At 36.1% G+C, this 20721-nt stretch overlaps 1 protein-coding gene across 2 annotated transcripts; it reads right to left on the reverse strand.

The window, feature by feature from the left end:
- Positions 1–940: 940 nt before the first annotated feature.
- On the reverse strand, positions 941–19776 carry LOC123564328 (uncharacterized). 2 transcript variants are annotated; one of them, XM_045357828.2, is made up of 6 exons: positions 19381–19776; positions 11981–12106; positions 7442–7579; positions 6413–6525; positions 4738–4875; positions 941–2361 (listed from the first exon to the last, which is right to left on the reverse strand). In XM_045357828.2, exons 1-6 carry the CDS (start codon positions 19619–19621, stop codon positions 2161–2163), a joined length of 957 nt encoding a protein of 318 aa, XP_045213763.2. In that variant the 5' UTR covers positions 19622–19776; the 3' UTR covers positions 941–2160. The 2 variants fall into 2 exon arrangements, with proteins under 2 accessions (XP_045213763.2, XP_045213762.2); XM_045357827.2 differs by lacking the exon at positions 4738–4875 and adding an exon at positions 4953–5099 and having other exon boundaries at positions 19381–19773.
- Between the last annotated feature and the right edge of the window lie 945 nt (positions 19777–20721).

Raw genomic sequence — 20721 nt, forward strand, 5'->3', positions numbered from 1 at the left:
ACGAAAGCAAATGGGTTGGGCAACAAGTTCTTACAACATTACAGTAAGCCCTTCCTAGGATCATTAAAGTTGATAGGGAGGCTGGTCATGACCAGCAAATGACCCTATTGATTTTGAGGTTAGCATGTCAAAGGTCAAGGTCACAGTGACCCAGAACAGTTTAACCGTTTCCGGATAACTTGAGAATGCTAGCACCTAGGATCACAAAACCTGATAGGGAGGTTGATCATGACCAGCAGATGACCCTATTGATTTTGAGGTCAGTAGGTCAAAAGTCAAGGTCACATTGACCCAGAACAGTAGAACATTTTCTGCCAGATAACTAGAGAATGCTTTGGTCTAAGATCACATTTGATACGGAAGCCTCTTATGACTGGTAAATGACCAGTAATTATTTATTTGAGGTTAGTGGATACGTGGAACACTACTTTCCGCGTTATGACCCATTATATCATGATATCATGCCTTTTTCAACATACTCTGCATGTTTAAGAAAAACAAACGAGCGGTCAGACGTATAATCAAGCATACATCATCTTGTATGGGGCTAAAAAGGTGGTAATAATTTGTAATTAATAATTCAGTCGTGATATTTTCAAGTACAACTATTGAGCTTTATTCGTCGAAAGGCACATACAATTCGCGTATACAGCTCACTGTGCGAGTAGTACGATATATACATAATCAAAGGTCCTGAAGAATTACACAACTGTGGTCCAAATTTATTGAAATTGTAAATATGTTGAAAGATGGTCGAACGACCGGACAGGGGAATCATGAATAGTGTGGACTACTTAATAAATTGGGTTACATATCTGGTGAAGGTTTTTGTCATAGCAAGCAGACTTCGAACGAAAGACCTCCAGCTTGAATGCTTGATACTGTATCCACTTAATAACCTTCATTATATTCGAAAGGTGCTACATTAACAATCAACTCATTATGTCTATTAGTATATATTTATTCTGTCTTTATACTAAAAGGTTCAATATATATATATATATACATTTGTTTGAGAAAAATGTGTAAAAGAGCGAAACATAAACTATGTCTAGATGAACTGATTGTAAGTATCTAACTGTAACTTGATATCGACTGTTTCAAACCATTTCCATCTATCAGGGTTTTTTTTCACATAAATTTACTGGCTCGATCATAGCTCCCGTGCGCACGTATGTATGCGGTAATAATCATATATTTTCTGTCTGTACGTACCTTAAGTTAAACTTGAGCCATAATATATGTTTAGTTATATTTACTGTAAATTTAGTGTACTGTACAGTGTACTATCTTTTCAGTATATGCCTGTCAGAGGCATTGAGCTTATCACGAAGAACCAGTTTTTATAAACTAAACAATATTGCTGCACGGGCAATAAAAAGAATGTTGATTTGATAAGTGTAACTTGGTTGACAGCACAAAATCATACCATGACGTGCAAAGCTTGACTTCTTTAAACATTGCAATGTTGTTAACATATCATATGATTATGAACAATGATACTAGAATATGCCCAATATTGCTGAAAAATGAAAATATATACATGAATAAAAATGTATTAGAATAAAATTATATTAAGGTATTTGGAAATCAAGAACAACTTTGTATTCAACATGCAAGCTATCATAGAATGATTTTATGCATACATCACTCACATCCTAAATTTTAGATAAACATTTTTATGTCCCATGTAACACACTAAAGATAGAACTTTTAAATCATTATGTTAGAGGACCATATAGCAAAAAATGTTATTCCCCTTGTACAAAGCTATCATTATTGGTATTATTCATATACATGTCAGTAAAAAGGAATTATCTTTCATGGCACAGCTATTCTCTTTGCTTTGTTGATTATTACCTATAATTATTGCTAGCTAGGTTAACAGGCCATGTTCCTGGAATCAAACACCATGCAGTACAAACGCAAGTTCATGACATAGAAAAAATGATTTCGATTCATCAAAAGCCCCGCCAGAAATACGGCACAGAAAAAAATTTGTACAGTCTGCCGGCTAGGACAGATATTCCTTGGCAACGATCTAATTGTATTTTCTTAAAAGACCAACAGTATGAAATTGACGTCATTGGTCATACCAGTCAATGAGTAATTCAAAAACATATATCAAAACCATTCAGACTATCTAAAAACACTCGTCCATTATTGCCACCTATAGGGACCTTGGGCTGGTTCGTACGATATCGCCGGAAGTGCTTGGCGGGAGTCCATGTCATACAGGTAGGGACCTTGATACCCGTAATTGGCTGGGTAACCGTAGTAATACTCCTTATGCGGGGGTTCAAGGGGCATAGGGTAGCTGCGTTCTAGGTAATCACGGGAACGACCCTTGTCCAAATATTCCTGAAAAAAAATGAAAGGAAATGTTCATAAGAAAGTGTAATATAGTATATCGTATATCTACAGTTTAAAAACTGGTTGACATGTGTATATTTTAAGTGTTGTTTTTTTTTTTCTCTCTAAAATTGATTAGCTACTAAATCAGTTTCAGAATAACTTTACGAAATGCGCTCGAGTAGTACAAAAATATTTTAAAATTTTACTCATTGTCAGTATAAAAGTGATATACAGTATGCTATTAAGCATAGCTTCTAGATTACTATAACTGATAACTTTATACTGTTGCTATTATGTAAGAATTGTTGTTTTGCTGTAACAATGATGAGCGAAGAAAAGCTGTTTTTATCACTGGAAACTTATCTTTATCTAGAAGCAAGCTTGCTCTAGAAGTTTTAATTAAGGACACACAGTTTAAAGTAAGAATATGTAACTAGCCGAGTGTTATTTTCATACCGCTAGCAGATATCCATGATGACATCTGTTTTAAAACGTTTTCAGAATTTACCAGAGTTACTCCCCTTCGACTGTCATTTTTAAATTTACAGTCGCTTCACGATGCAATATATTAATGAACGCCTTGATTTTTTTTACAATCATCAAATCCATCATGCATAAACGGAAATATATTATTTATATGATTCAATTAATAACATTGTTACAGTTGTAGAGAAGATGTCATCAAAGTAATGTTTTGTACCGTAAAAATGTCATACTCCTTTTGTTTTGCGCGTAGGTTTGAAATAAATGAGAAACTTCATTATATATCATTGTATATCGTGTAACTTAACAAAAGCCTCACGAACATGTTATATGTGTTACATGTTGCCATTAAAAAAAAAAGCCACGGGTACTTAACTATAAATACATAAAATTTCAATATAAACAATAGTCATTCTTAAGTGGAAGATTTTTTTTTTGCATCATTAACTACTTTCTAACGATAATTGTTTGAAAATTAACAAACAACCAGATATCATAGTATTAGTAAATAGTTTTTCATTTTTTATGCGACACTTATTTACTATTACCATTTTTAAGCTCATATCGTAATACAAACGAAACAAAACAAACGAACATTTTATATCTTTCAGCAAAAAGCACTGCAAAAGAAATAAGCAAAACTTTTAACTGAAGGCTAATGTATCACTGACAAAACTTGTTGTGACAGAATTTCTAATGTATTCGAGAAACATGACACCTAATCATGTGCTAAAATCCCGTAAGATTTGGTATTTAATCAGGAGCAATTCTTTAATTAATTAACAGAACGTTTCATAGCATTCGAAGGTAGGACAATTTATTGATTTGAAGAAGGTTATATGATATCATGGCAGGGTTGGGTTTGGGAATATTTTATTAAAATTATTATTCATGTATAAAGCAATTTGTTCGATACATCGGACATTGAAATATTAGTAAGAACTGGTAAGTACCAACAAAATATATAGCAACCTTGTAAACATTGACAAATATACCATGCACATACCAAAGTTGCCCTTGACAACAGCACACCCATTTACATGAAACCAAAGCCACATCATAAACTCATGCTTATTTAAATACAATTGTGTGATCTGGTATAAACTCGGAAAGACATATTGGAAAATACATCTATTAACAGGTCAATCCATGAACTATTTACAAACATAAACCAAACCTATGGAAGGCAGATGCGCCATGCAAACAATGTCAAATTCATGCTAAATGTTAAATACCGAATAATTTGTAAATGCGAAATGCAGAAATATGAATACCAAATGTAAGGCTTATTCAAATAAAGCTCTCAAAATATCACTGCGATGTTAAATGGTCATAGCTGTGTCATACTCAAAATAATAGATAATAGATGAGCGGACAGTTGCGGTTACATATTCACATACTTTGATTTACTTTAAAAGTTAGACATACAGAGATAAAGCTATTTAAGAATTTGAAAGCATTTTGCATTACGCACTTTGGCATGTATCAGTTGACAATATAAAATTCAAATTATTTGATTTTCAGCATTTTGTAATTAGCATGGCGCACCTGGGCCTTACCAGTCTTCGAGCGATAGCACTGCAACAAAACTGTGCACATCTTGTTTTGCTAAATGCATAATAAACCTCTTCTAGTCAATTTCTAGTCGCTGCAAAGTCAATCTCTAAATTGGTCAAAATAAAATGTAGGCCACATTTCAATCAAATACGAAATAAGTTAAACTCTTTCTAAATAAGAAAGACTAGCTAATGCAAGTTATGTTCAGGCATATCATAAAAACTATCAGAAATTGACTAGATTATACCTAATTATTTTATTGAAATAAAAGCTAAAAGGAAACATGCATGTTAGGTATTAGGTGCGGTGCGTGAACATAGACGGGGTACGATACTAGAATACCTTCTCAGAATATCGTTCACCGCCGATATAACAGCCGGCGACTGAATAAAATGTAGCCGTGAATGCGGCGAGCACCATGGCTATCCAGCCGACTATATAAGAATAGCCATAAGTCCGTTCCGTAGCCCTCTGGGTTGCCTAAAACACAGCAAAATACAATAATGTGTATATATTTGAGATATGATTATGCAGTTGCAATATTTGTCCGCATGTACCTTTTCGCCCTTATCAGCATAGCGCTCTTGACCGATATAGCAGCCTGCGACCGAGTATAGGGTAGCAACAACAGCAGCTAACGCCATTCCAACCCAGCCGAGAATGTAAGAGTACCCATAGTCACGGTCAGTGGCAGTCTTCGTGTTCTAGCAACAAAATACATTCCTCAATTAATAAATACTTAGAAAAATTGCAGCTTCATTTCAAAGTGTTCGCTCTAGAAGACGTTTTTACTTAATGTCGAACTATTTTTATTCGCTACAAAAAAAATAATGATTTCTTATTTTAGCAAAGATAGTAGCCATTTTTGAGGTCAAATGATGGAAGATATTCGGCGTATGCGAAAATTCAAGTAAAGCTACCATTTTCTCCTATAAAGAAACAACCAAATGATAAAATTGAAATATACAGATGTATAACATTATGTAAACAAACGTAACTAGACCGATATTTTGATGACTGCTACGGGAAGAAACTTATGGTTTGAGAAATCAGGGAATGAAAGAAATTTATAGAAACACAAAACAGGTTGCATCTAAACAGTATTGTTATTGATGAAAACATTATTGAACTACTATGTAATAGAATGAAACATTTGGAAGCATGTACTGCATTATATTTAACCAGAAGAGTACACTTTTTGAACGACTTACCGGCCAAGGGCAATTCAATTAAGCGCTTTAAGTACATGACGTCAGACAGATTTTCATTTTATTTTTCTTCAAGTTTTTACTTCAGCCCAGAAACTATAGGTCGTTCAAAAACACAAACTATGGAGCGGCGATATATTCAAGGAGGAGTGTAATAATGTAAAATATGCACGTAATAGGATATAAATGTGTACGTCTGCAAAAAGTCACTAAATACAACCTGACATAAGTTATTAACCGGACATTAATTCAGTATGTCCGGTATATAATCCATGCTTTAAAGAGTGGTCTTTATGAACATGTTCACTATGCTGCAAATGTTTACATCGGTAATGAACCTGATTTTAGAGCTCAGTGATCTCTGTTCACAGGTGGTCTGTAACACAGCTTTCACTTACCTTGATGGTAAATAAGTGTTTGTTTTTTTTTAAATCAAGTTTTCTCTGAAACAAACCGTGCAATAATTATGTAACAGCAGGACATCTACTCATGTACCCGCAACCTTAGCGGAAATTCTGTATAATATTATATAAAACGGTAAGACCAAAGGCTCAAAGAAACATATAGATTTGAATGACATAATTACAGAATAGTTGGACTGAATTTATTTTTCTGTAAAACTGCTTGAACAAATCTGTTTTTCGTTGAAATTATATTAATTGTCTGAGATACCCAAATATTTATAGCAAGGCGTGACTAGAATAATTACAAGAATTTTCGAAATAATTTCGGGTACTTGTAACGTTTTAGTCAATGCCAAGTTACAATCGTTTTTCCTATATCTCTTGTTATAGAAATGATATACTTACAGCATCCCAAGAGAGGTAGAACTTGCCCATGTAAGGGTCCGTCTGACTGATCTTGTTTCTCTCCAGGTATTCAGCACCGTGGAAAAATGCAATGGACGCCGCAGTGGAGAATGCTTAAATTTAGAAGAAATGTTTATATATCAGTTTAAGTATGTGTGAATAATGCTTGAAGCTCAGGCCTATGCCCTGTGAAAATCAATTCTGGCGTCATCTGGGGAGACATTATCATGTCCAAAGATGGATCCAACCAACGACTGCCATTAGACGAGTAGCCGACATCTTAGTCACAAGACAGTACTACCATATGAGAACAATTTAGTTTTTTTTTCGCGTCCTTCGGTACAATTGATCAAATGATCGATAAGGTAATGACCAGCTATTGAATGTCATCTTTATGCTGGTATTTTAAGCTTTCAAGCTGTCATGTTTATGCGTGGTGTAGTCAAGCTTTCTGTGTAGAAAATTGCTGTATTGCTTTAATTAACTCCTATCCCAAAAATGAAAATGGCGTTGGGCCAAGTTTCTTTTACATCACTATGGGTATTTTGTGGGTATTGACAGTTTTAAAGCGCAGTTTAAGTTTTTGGTAATGTTTGATTCTTCCTTGTTCACATGATATTTAAAGTCATACATCTGTGTATTGAAATCCTACTGATTGGTTCATAACAAAATATTGTTTAGTTTTTTTAATGACTTGAATCTTCGTTGAATAAGTCTTATTTAATATGTTATCAATTCATACTTTATCTCAACGCTTGAGGACGCAGCTCAGGGCGTTGTCATTTTATTAAAATAAGGCGTCAATTCATTGTCAAATTGTAGTGTAAATGATCATCATGCGCGGTGCTGTACAAAAGAAATGTATCGTTTTGTCCGCTGTTGATTCTAATAGAGGGCCATATTAGTAATTTAATTAAACTGACACTAGAATATCGCACTTTTGCAACATATACAGGTGATAATGACAAAACTACATACTGTTTATGTAACTTACTAATTAAAAGTGTTTATGTAGACGTCCTTGCTTACCTGCTATATATGCGCACAATCCAGCGATGTAAGCCCATTTGGATTGTCTCCAACAACACAGAACAAGACCAAATACATAGGCAACCAGGAAAATAACCAGGGCAACAATGAAAAATGCCAGCCAACATCTTATCAAATCTGAAATATAAAAGGAAATTTCGAAATACCATGCATAAATATGTACTCAATTATTAGTTTCGGGTATTGTGTTGCTTTATAATTGTTGCAAGCAAGTGATAATTTCCGTTCTAATACATCAAAGCACTTTTGCCTAGAAGACAAAACATACGAATAATCTTTATTTCTGACTCAGTTATTGAGTTGCCTCTACCAACTGCCCTCTCACGCCAGGACAACATCGCTTGTAAGACTCGAGACTGAACTTGGATCAAGAAACTTGATACCTTTATTTAGGACGTATTTCGTTTTCAGATTTTGTAAACAGAATACTGCAGAAAAGCTGACAACCTTGCCTAACATGTTTGACATTTTAAAGCCAGCATATGTAGCCTCCATCATTCCGAAAGTCTAATTTTGTTCTGCCGTTCTGTTGATAGAACGATATGCTGTTAGTTTTAGACGCCTTTAAGTCGCCCCATAAACGATCGTGTTTTCGTTCTGTCGATGCGGTGGGGCAACAGAACGAGACAACAAGAAAAACAGCAACATATCATTCAATGCCAACAGATATTTCCTAATGCATAGATGTGTATGTTGTTATTCCACCCCTTCATAATGGCAAGACGACAATTTTCAAAATACAAATTAGCCTTCTTTCTTTGTGTCGGTTTTCTTTTTGTTTGTTTCTTTTCGTTGGGCTTAACGTCTCACTGACACAACTGTAGGTCATATGGCGACTTTTCAGCTTTGATGGTGGAGGAAAATCCCAGACGCCCCTCCGTGCATTATTTCATCATGGACGGGCACCTGGGTAGAACCACCGACCTTCCGTAAGCCAGTTGGATGGCTTCCTCACATGAGGAATTCAACGCCCCGAGTGAGGCTCGAACCCATAAGGGAGACGTTAACCACTCCGTCATGAAGGCCCACTTGTGTCGTTTTTGGCGGGGCGAAAGATGGGCACAGCGATACATTAGAAACTATCGTAATGGAGAAGCAAAAGACTGATATTTTACTGTTTACTCATTTTTTATTGTCTCGTTCTGTCGCGCCGCCACAACGAAAGAATAAAGAGATGAGTTTTCAGGACACTGGTTTCAGCGTGCACACAATTTCAGTCTTTTGCTTTGTCGCACTGTTTATCCCGTTGTGTCGGGACATCGAAACAAGAAAGCGTTTCGTTTTTTGCGGGTGTGAAAAAGAAACAACAACAGACAACTGAACAACAACACAAAGCAAAATATCGTTATTCCGTTATGGCAGGGCGGCAGAACGACAGGATGGGATTTGCAGTAATCAGCCACTGAAGATATGCGAAAATATATGAAAGAATCCATCTAGTTTTTATTAGGAACGTACTGTAAACATACACTGTAAACCTGGTATCGTTTTAAACTACACACGAGTTTACATAGAAACGTTGCCTAGAAGCACACGTGAGTGTACTGAGAAACGTTGACAGTCTGGAAGTGCACTTGAGCGCACTACAAAACGCTGATACTGCATTGAAGTTCAAATAATAGTACCACTAAACATTGGCAATGTCTTGAAGTACACATTAATGTACTTTGGCACTGTCTTGAAGTGTACATTAGTGCACTGCGTGCTAGTCGTTGGCAATGTCTTGAAGTACACCTTCGTATACTTTGAAACGTTGGCACTGTCTTGAGTTAAACATTAGTGTACTGCGTGCTAGTCGTTAACACTAGCTTTGAAAAACACATTAGTATACTTTGAAACGTTGGCACTGTCTTGAGTTAAACATTAGTGTACTGCGTGCTAGTCAGTGGCACTGCCTTGAATACATATTAGTATACTTTGAAACGTTGACACTGTCTTGAAGTAAACCCTATACATGTAGTACTGCGTGCTAGTCAGTGGCACTGCCTTAAATACATATTAGTATACTTTGAAACGTTGGAACTGTCTTGAAGTAAACCCTATACATGTAGTACTGCGTGCTAGTCAGTGGCACTGCCTTGAATACATATTAGTATACTTTGAAACGTTGGCACTGTCTTGAAGTAAACCCTATACATGTAGTACTGCGTGCTAGTCAGTGACACTGCCTTGAATACATATTAGTATACTTTGAAACGTTGGCACTGTCTTGAAGTAAACCCTATACAAGTAGTACTGCGTGCTAGTCAGTGGCACTGCCTTGAATACATATTAGTATACTTTGAAACGTTGCACTGTCTTGAAGTAAACCCTATACAAGTAGTACTGCGGCTAGTCAGTGGCACTGCCTTGAATACATATTATATACTTTGAAACGTTGGCACTGTCTTGAAGTAAACCTTAAAATGTAGTACTGCGTGCTAGTCAGTGCACTGCCTTGAATACATTATGTATACTTTGAAACGTTGGAACTGTCTTGAAGTTTAAAACCTATCATGTGTACTGCGTGCTAGTCAGTGGCACTGCCTTGAATACATATTAGTATACTTTGAAACGTTGGAACTGTCTTGAAGTAAACCCTATACATGTAGTACTGCGTGCTAGTCAGTGGCACTGCCTTGAATACATATTAGTATACTTTGAAACGTTGGAACTGTCTTGAAGTAAACCCTATACTGTAGTACTGCGTGCTAGTCAGTGCCTGCCTTGAATACATATAGTATACTTTGAAACGTTGGCACTGTCTTGAGTAAACCCTATACATGTGTACTGCGTGCTAGTCAGTGGCACTGCCTTGAATACATATTAGTATACTTTGAAACGTTGGCACTGTCTTGAAGTAAACCCTATACATGTAGTACTGCGTGCTAGTCAGTGGCACTGCCTTGAATACATATTAGTATACTTTGAAACGTTGGAACTGTCTTGAAGTAAACCCTATACATGTAGTACTGCGTGCTAGTCAGTGGCACTGCCTTGAATACATATTAGTATACTTTGAAACGTTGGAACTGTCTTGAAGTAAACCTATACATGTAGTACTGCGTGCTAGTCAGTGGCAAGCCTTGAATACATATTAGATATACTTTGAAACGCTGGAACTGTCTTGAAGTAAACCCTATACATTAGTATGCGTGCTAGTCAGTGGCACTGCCTGAATACATATTAGTATACTTTGAAACGCTGGAACTGTCTTGAAGTAAACATTAGTGTACTGCGTGTTAGTCGTTTGACAAAGCCTTGAAGTACACATAGGTATACTTTGAAACGTTGGCACTGTCTGAAAGTATACATTAATTTACTGTATGCTAGTCGTTGACACTGCCTTGAAGTAAAGCACTATCTTGAAGTGCATACTGGTATACTTTGAAACGTTGGCACCGTCTTGAAGTACACACTGGTATACTTTGAAACATTGGCACTGTCTTGAAGTAAACATAGGTATACTTCGAAACTTTAGCACTGTCTTGAAGTAAACATAGGTATACTTTGAAACGTTGGCACTGTCTTGAAGTACACACTGGTATACTTTGAAACGTTGGCACTGTCTTGAAGTACACATTGGTATACTTTGAAACTTTAGCACTGTCTAGAAGTAAACATTAGTGTACTGCGTGCTAGTCGTTGACACTGCCTTGAAGTACACATTAGTGTACTGTGAAACTTAGGCCCTGTCTTGAATTATACATTAGTGTACTGCGTGCGAGTCTTTAGCACTGTCTTGAAGTACCCCTTGTTATACTGCAAAACGTTTGATATAAACACGAATAAATCAATGCTGTTTATAGCTGAAGACTGGGACTGTTCATCAATCACTGATGATTTAAGCCGATTTTAAGTGTGGGTGAACATCGTTCCACTGTTATATTGAATTTACTCGACTGTTGATTTTTACATAGCTGGAACACAACGGGCTCTTCCGCCGGTGTATTCTGAAACCCCTGGTGATAACTGGGCTGACGTGCATGTATACATGTGTCATTCAATAAAATGTCATCGTATGTGTGCTTTCACCGTGTTAGGTAAATAGATTATAGAATAAAGCTTTTTTTAATGAAAGACAAACTACTACCCTGTGACGCTCCAATGATCTCAAATATACCGGGTATTACGTATAATCAAGTGCCCTCTTTCGTCCAGTGATATGTTTAATATGTTTGTACAGATTTTATCAAATCAAAATGTCGACTTCAAATTCAAGAGTTAAAAAGCTGAATACTTCGATAGAACTGCAGTACAACCACTTTAAAAAGAAAATAAACTCGACAAGTTCGTGTGGTAACTATGCAAAAACACTAGACTGTAAGTCAATATAGGTGTTCCAGAAAAACATGAATCTGGCTACTTTGTCAGTACTAACAGGCTTTTTGCATTCAAGCTGATAGGCCAACTAAATCTGAAATTAAAAGGAATCACACTTCACGAAGTTAAACTCAAGGTAATGAATGCACTGAGTTTCTTCTTCAACAAACTGTACATAGTGGGTTGCTATGGTGGAAGTTTTATTGTAAAACTTACGTATTCTAGAGAGGAAATCATCCGACCAATCCCCTTGATCAGTCTGTTCCTCCGGGATCTCATAACGTACGTAGAAACAATGGTCGTCTACTGGTTCCTCGTCTGTGGACTGTCTGTTCTCTAAAACTGGACAAAAAGAAAACTTCTGATATTATGGTCAAACTTGTACGAAATTTGGACAATAATCAAAATGTAATTCCCCATACAAAACAGTGATTGACATTTAACGTATGTATGCGTCCGAAGTGTATATAAGATTGTAAATACTAGTATATAGCGGTATTTCATAATCTTTATTTTTAAGGAGTTATAACAACTGTAAAATGGTAGAAACCCATGAGTATACAGGCAAGTTCTTCACGTACGCGAATTATTTGAACACCTTTAATACTGGGTGTAACGTATATAGTCCAACTCGTGACGTAATTATCACTTTCATTTTATATTAGGACGGACCGTCATGGGGGGTAACTGAAGTCACGCATTGGGACTAGGTGTAACGTCACAATGATACAATCTAGGTCTTTTGACGACTTTTCTAGCTTCAATAATAGAGGTAGACCTCATGTGCCCCACCGTGCGTTGTTTCAGGAACGAGCCTGCACCCGAGAAGGAACAGTGAACTTCCGTTAGCAAGTCGGATGGCTTCCTGGCGTGAAGAATTCTACACCCCAAGAACGGTATCGAACCCACATCGGTGTGTGGCAATGTGGCAAGTGATCTGTAGTCAATGACCATAACTCGGCCATAGAGGCCCCTGCCTACAATATGTTGAAATATATGTTTTCTCTCAAGACTTGAATACGTTGAATGTAATCATCGTTATATTTTCTTCCCCAGATCAAAGAATAAACTTCATATGAATGTTCTACATTGTTATAAAACAGTAACTTTATAACACGTGAATCATTAAATTATAGCCAATTAAATCTGAAGAAATATGATATATTTATGAATTATTGAAGCCATCAAAAGTTCCGAATATTGCATAAAACTCTTTATGGACGTTTAATTTATAAAAGTATATATACAACAAACGAATTCTTCGTAAATGTCGTCTTACGGGATGGACGGGACAACTTGAGCGTTTTAAAATGTAATGCAATCCAGTAACGCTTTGCACCAATAAAAGACTAAAAAAAACAGCACCCAAAGACTTTCGTCTAGATAACAGCTAGGTTATTCACTGAGCCGTAATTATCATTGTTATTATGAGCAGACCACTTGACAATGTACACTGTCACACTCTTCTGCTGCACTGTTTAGAACGGCAAATTTTATACGTAAATGGTTTTACGTACGTATCAATTTCAGTGCTCATAAATGTACAAACTGATCAAAGTAAAGTCAATGGCATACAAAAACAAGAGCACCGCCTTGCGGGTGCTGACGCTCATCTGATTTTTTTTTGTGTAATAGAAATATTGTCCTACCCATGATTTTCTAAGTGTAAAAAGGGCCATCATTCTTGCAAAAAGCAGGATAGAGTTATGTTTCTTGATGTACAGTGTCCACTTATGATGGTGCAATAGCTTTGATAGTTTATGAGAAAAGTTGACTTAAACATAATACTCAACCAAGAAAATGATTTTCTAAGTCCAAAAGGGGCAATAATTATTGCAAAAAGCAGGATGGAGTTATGTTGCTTGCTGTACAGGGTCAGCTTATGATGGTGAACAAGTGTTGCAAGTTTCAAAGCAATAGCTTTGATAGTTTAAGAGAAAAAGTTGATCTAAACATAAAACTTAACCAAGAAATCTGACATTTTCTAAGTCCAAAAGGGGCCATAAATCTTGCAAAAAGCAGGACAGAGTTATGTTTCTTGCTGTACAGGGTCAACTTATGATGGTGAACAAGTGTTGCAAGTTTTAAAGCAATAGCTTTGATAGTTTTGGATAAAAGCTGACCTAAACATAAAACTTAACCAAGAAAACTGATTTTCTAAGTCCAAAAGGGGCAATAAATCTTGCAAAAAGGAAGATGGAGTTATGTTTCTTGATGTACAGGGTCTGCTTATGATGGTGAACAAGTATTCCAAGTTTCAAAGCAATAGCTTTGATAGTTTAGGAAAAAAGTTAACCTAAACATAAAACTTAACCAAGAAATCTGATATTTTCTAAGTACAAAAGGGGCCATAAATCTTGCAAAAAGCAAGATGGAGTTATGTTTCTTGCTATACAGGGTCAGCTTATGATGGTGAACAAGTATTCCAAGTTTTAAAGCAATAGCTTTGATAGTTTAGGAGAAAAGCTGACCTAAACATAAAACTTAACCAGGCAACGCCGACGCCGACGCCGACAACCGCTCAAGTGATGACAATAACTCATCATTTTTATTCAAAAAATCAGATGAGCTAAAAAGGGTATTTCATAAAACGGCTTCTCATAAACGTAAAGATGAACACAGGCAATCCCACCAATACAATTTAATACCGGTCGTTTTTTTTAAGTTACATTCCTCTTATTTATAAAGCATAAATAATGAGTAATACGAAAAACACTGAAAAACGTGATGTATAGCGGAGTAAGTTTTAAAATCATCGCCGCAACTGTAATTTTACACTGCGGGCTATTTTCGCAAGATTTAGATATTAAAGTGTCAAAGATGATGTTCACATTTACGTCTTTAGCCATTAAAGTTTTCCCTGTACAAATGCACTTGAATGATGAATAAGATGCATACAATTATCTTCTTACACAATGTTCTTACTGTTTTATATGCAAACTAACAGGAAGATATGTGTGTATATGCGTATTAAAGCACATTATATATAGAAATGTGTAACTTGATAAAACTATGTTACCAGAAAGGTGATTTTGTTTATGATAAGAAAATTTATTTTTTTTATATGATGTCATAAAACTATGTCACTGTAACTTCCAAAAAGACCTAGAATGATAACATTAAGAGGTAGTACGTAACCTAGTGTTATGTTGTAAAAAAAAACACTGTTAAACGTGAAAATTATGTGGTCCTTTAACAACTGAATCATCAAAGGAAAATAAAATATTTTAAAAACTTTTTACACGTTGTAGTTGTCCTGTATATCAAAGATGTGGAATAAATAAATTCACGACTCTAAAAACGTGCATGCAAATAAGCGACGTGGAAATATTAAAGTAGTGCAGATTTTTTCCTTTCTGTCTAGTTTTTTTTTCAGATACTATAGACGTATTTAGACAGTGTTTAATGCAATGAGAAGCATTTTCAATTAAAATATAAGCCAATGCGTTCCGTCCATTGGAATAAATTTTCAACTTTTAAACAACTTGTGACTGTTCATTATTAATGATACTGAGAACGTTCTGATCTGACGAATTCCTTTCTCCAACATTTGTACTCTTTTAACATACTACATGTATATTTTTCAATCTCGTGTTATGCTCTTCATATCAGAGGACATGTATGTTTGAAACATGTTCACAAACTCTTGTTACTGGCGACAATGACAATGGTGATGATGATGATGATGATGATAACGATAACTGTGATTATTATGAATCTGCTGCTGCTACTGATGTTGATGATTAGGATATGACAAGATAGAAAACTGAAAAATGCAACCATCCTTTGTAAAAGAAATTTAATGTCCTCGGGTAAATGATCTTATCTCTTATACTCTCGCTACATGCACACTTTACCACTCTTCAAATGTTGACCTGAAATTGTACACCCTAACAGGAGTGGAGATCTGACTGGTGTATTATGGGTAATTTTTGCCTATCGTGGTTTCAGGGATGTAACATGAAACGCCAATACCCCCATACCGCGGTAATAATATCACACTGTGAAACCTGTTTTCAACAATTTAAAAAGTCAGGATCAGGTTCAACATTTCAGTCGGTTGTTGGCCCCTGTACCTTTTCTATTAGAGTCATATGTTTAGAAACAAACACTTCGGGATAAAACGATAAGACATGTGACGCATTGGCTATTTATTTTACAGCTTTGCAACACAACAGACAGACAGACAGACAGTCCTACTAAACATGCTCGCATACTCGCATCTTTTGACGTAATGAAAATGGAAATTCGTAATACAAGTTTTGTCTTAGGAACAATGTTTGCTCGTTTTATTTTATTTGCATCTTTATATCATTTTACTTGTCTGCATTTTTAACATAGGCAAGTATTTTAAAATGGAACATTACTTTAGTTTTCTGTAGTTTTTTTTCTTTTGTTTGTTTGTTGTTTTTTTTTTCTTTCTTTGTTTTGTTTTGTTTTGTTTTGGGTTTAACGCCGTTTTTCAACAGTATTTCAGTTATGTGACGGCGGGCAGTTAACCTAACCAGTGTACCTGCATTCTGTACCGGTACAAACCTGTTCTCCACAAGTAACTGTCCACTTCTCCAAATGAATCAGAGATGGAGGACGAATGATTTCAGACACAATGTCTTTTATCAAATCGTCACGGAAAACATATGCCACGCCCGGGGATTGAAATCACGACCTTGCGATCCGTAGATCTGCACCCTCCCTACTGAGCTAAGCGGGTGGTAAACAGTAGTTTTTGGATAGTAAGTTAAACCCTATTTTAAGGAATGAAGACAAAATTAATGACTCATGGAGAAGACACCTTTGGTCATGGACCATTAACCTCCCACATGAACCCACTCTTTAGGTTGATAATTACTAAGTTGATGGCTGCCTGGCCAGTGTTCGAAGCCACCTGACTGTTTTGGCTTTAGAAATCAGAATAAGATGTATACGGTAAGCTGTACTGAAAACGGAACATTTGAGGTGTAGAAGGAAAATCTTTTGATGTGTAGTTGGAAGGGGCTGTTGAGATGCAGTTGAAAAAGGGAGTGATTAAGGTCCAATTTAAGTTTATTTAGTTATTTGAAAATTTCGAAAGCCCACTGGAAAAGATACAGCAGGAAGTATAGTAATAACATAAATATGGACGCAACATCAAAACAAATCACGAAAATGTCAAAGCAATATCATACAAAACACTGGTCAGACTACAATTAGAATACGCCTCATCTGTATGGTCCCCCCACACACATCTTAACATACATAAGCTGGAAAGCACAGTCAGATGGGTTAAAAACGATTATTCATGATACACTAGCGTAATGAACCTACTGAGAAGAGACGCCTAGACTCCAAACTGGTCATGTTCTACAAGATTTATCACCATCTTGCAGCCATCCCGCTTCCAACTTACTTAGAAGTCCCAACCAGGTTAACCAAACAGATGCACCCCCTCAGTCTCCGTCAAATTCATGTCAACTCGGACTTCTTTAAATTTTCCTTTTCCCCTCACACCACAGTCCTGTGGAACAGGTCACCCCCGCATATTGCGACTCTGCCTGATCTTGAATCCTTCAAGCAGGCAGTGGCCCTGTTCCAGTATTAAATATAACAGTTGTTTTTAACCTTCTTTTACTCTGTTACTGTTTTTAACATTTTAACAATCATGTTTTGTCTCATAGTCTCACTATGTCTGGAAGACTTCTTCCAGTTTTACTTTTATTCTTCACTAATACCCGGCGTGCACGCTGCCCATAATACTCGCAAGGTAGGTAGGTAAATAGGCGGGTGGGAGGGTGGCAGGCAGGCGAATGTGTTTGATGTACTGTTAAAACCTTGTGCAACTGCAGAAGATACTGCATACAAATATAAAGGTAGGATAATAGCTACATTTGGCTATTGTTATTTGTATTTATGCCCCAATAAATAAATATTTTTAACCTAAAAACAATTTCCGTTTGGCACATGAAATCATAAAACTGACAAAAACTAAATGATGACAGGTCTATTCATCAAACTACACATAACTCAAATTAGTGGCTGTTTTTGCTTTATTATTTCTTTCTTGAAGCCAAATAATTAACCCCAGGAAATGTCCGTCAAAGTTTAGAAATAATAATCGTGTACAAAATTGTTACCGTCTATTATATATGTTTGTTAATAATACCAACACAAACACTTTATACTGCACAAAAGATGCGATACTATATTTGTTTAAAGGCTAATCAATTAAAGGCCACCAGACAGGCTGGTTTCAGCAGCCATTCACCATCACATGTCTGCTACAGCGACTCAGCAGGTCGGAGACTTCCCCTGGATTGAGAGACAGTCTCTATATCTAAACACTGTTCCTCGTTTGAAAGACAAAATGTCTTTCGATCGAAAGACTGTATTTCGCTTAAGTGTTGAAAAAACATGAAATCATTATTAAAACAATCATTTCATTACAGTCGCATTATTTATTCATTGAAGCAGTTTGTTATTTCAAGTAAACTTTACAAGAAACACATTGCCATTGAAGTTTGCTTAAGCATTATAATGCTTAAACAAAATTCCCAAAATAATTTTGATTTTGAAAATTTGATATAAGAAAGATAATTTTCTGTATTTGAAATAAATTTGCGCATTCTAAAACGAGAGTTTTAATTACTCTTTCAATGACTTTCATTGCTTAAGCTAATTTGAGTCTTTCGATCGAAAGACATTTTTTCTTTCGAACGAGAGACAATGTTTAATTCGAGAGAATGTCTCTCAATCCAGAGGATGTCTCCGACCTGCTCAGTGTTACAAGCTTTGAACCAGACTGACACTACGGCATAATAGTCTTTTCTTCACGTATATGATGCCACTACGGCATAATAGTCTTTTCTTCACGTATATGATGCCACTCGGCATAATATTTCTTATTCAGTATATGATGCCGACATATGGCAATAAATAGTCTTTTCTTCACGTATATATGCCATACGCATAATATCTTTTCTTCAGTATTGTGCCACGACGGCATATAGTCTTTTCTTCACGTATAGATGCCACTACGGCATAATAGTCTTTTCTTCACGTATATGATGCCACTACGGCATAATAGTCTTTTCTTCACGTATATGATGCCACTACGGCATAATAGTCTTTTCTTCACGTATATGATACTGGCATTGACAAAGTGATTAGACTTGCCTTCTCCTTCGGTTTGTAACATCTGACAATTTATTGAACACTTGATAATAAAAATAACTGCCTTTGGCAACAGGTGATTGTTACAATGTAACATATGTCATAATTTGTCTCATATAAGCGAAACATAACCAAAACATGACAGTTGATATTTAGTGAACGAGGCGGATTGATCTGTGAATAGATCATAAAGATCGAAGGCTTAAAATAGAAAACATATTACTATAAATGACAAACCGGTTACTGAAATTATATCAACACACCTACATAGTTTATACCTTAAATCGAGTCATTAAAAGCGACATTTTGCAATGTGTAAGAAATATAAAGAACGATTTAAATATATTTAAAAAAGTAAGGTATGCCACTTTACACCTGTCACGAATGAGTAACCGGGCTATTCATTGTTAAAACTAGGTGGGGCACACTTTTAAACACGATCTGACGCACACCAAAGCTTCAATACTTACATTTCGTATCATTTCCTGGGTAACATTCTCTAAACAGCCCTCTGTTTCTTGAGTGTGTGTATCTAGCCATTAAAAAGTCTGTGTCCCTCTGTTGTAGTACATTTGAAGATAGATCTCGCGTATCTACATCAAATTCCAACCAGTGATCTGTCGCGAACGACACAGCCAATAAAATCATAACAATCGGTCCTAAAATTGTTGCAGACACGAGCATACAAGTCCCACACGAACTCCTAGCCATCTTGCGGGCTTACTAGTCCAAATATAGCGAGAATGAACAAAATTTATCACAGGTGTTGACACTACAACACCCAACTCCGTCAAGACGAAATCGAAATATGGAGAATGGTACACCGCCCCACAATGACAACTGTACCGTAGAAGTCTTTACAAAAGAAACTGTCAGGCGTGATACGCGTAAACATAGTATACTGCAGTTATTTCATGCCTGGCTGGGTGTAATAATACCTTTAATCATAAAGCAATACCGAATACGGGACACAAGGTAAACAGAAATACAAGATTTGTGTCAGGTGTATTGGAAAATTTGTTAAAAGATCAATAACGAAAATTGGATGAATCAGAGCTGAGGTCTAAGAAGAACAAGCGTGGAATTGTTTTGCAGTTCTTGTCAATCAAACATAAAAAGAATCGAGGAGAGACGCGACAGAATAAGCATATAACGTTTTAGCCTGTTGAAAACATGCTTACTGTCAGAATAAAGTCACTAAAATGTCTTTAGAACCATTTGCATTGTGCTTTCCATGCTTCCAAATGATCTTTAACAGCAGTCTGTAAATATCGTCCCATACCTGGATACAGTGTTTCTATTACATCTGATCCATTTTGGGATCTTTAAGCCCTTTCGATTTCGTAGTATATTTATTTTCACTTTAGGCTGTGCTTGGGGACGTGAGAGGTTTTGCAAATTTGATTTGCTCCCATAAACAGGCTCTGTTGTTATTTTGCTCGGTTGTTTATTTTTGCTTCATAAGAATCTTCTGATAGATTTATATTCTCTATTCTAAGAAATAGACAGTAATGGAAAACAGTAAAAACGTGGAACGTACAGGTTAAATCAATTATATGGCCGAAAACGAAGTTTAGGGTTATACAAGATTCCTTACGGCTGGCAAGTCGGTCGGTTGAAAACTCTGTGGTGCAAACTACTTCCACAGTCTTAATATAAGATTCCACATGAGCACCGTGATGTTTAGATGCGCGTGACATGAATTTTTCTGAGACTGATAATGTTTGGGGTACCTATACCCAACCTTTAAGTTCGTGAAACTAACTACTTCCATAATTTGATCACGTAATAAGACACAATCACGTGGGTTA

This window comes from Mercenaria mercenaria, chromosome 2, assembly GCF_021730395.1.
Source record: "Mercenaria mercenaria strain notata chromosome 2, MADL_Memer_1, whole genome shotgun sequence".
In the NCBI taxonomy this organism is placed as follows: domain Eukaryota; kingdom Metazoa; phylum Mollusca; class Bivalvia; order Venerida; family Veneridae; genus Mercenaria; species Mercenaria mercenaria.

What these genes read in the sequence shown, in the direction of transcription:
- LOC123564328 (XM_045357827.2), bottom strand. Translation starts at nt 19,621, where the DNA reads ATGGCTAGGAGTTCGTGTGGGACTTGTATGCTCGTGTCTGCAACAATT. An exon ending in TGATTTCCTCTCTAGAATAC is followed by an intron (nt 7,580 to 11,980) that starts GTAAGTTTTACA and finishes TTTATATTTCAG; the next exon opens with ATTTGATAAGATGTTGGCTG. An exon ending in TCTACCTCTCTTGGGATGCT is followed by an intron (nt 5,100 to 6,412) that starts GTAAGTATATCA and finishes TTTTGTTGCTAG; the next exon opens with AACACGAAGACTGCCACTGA.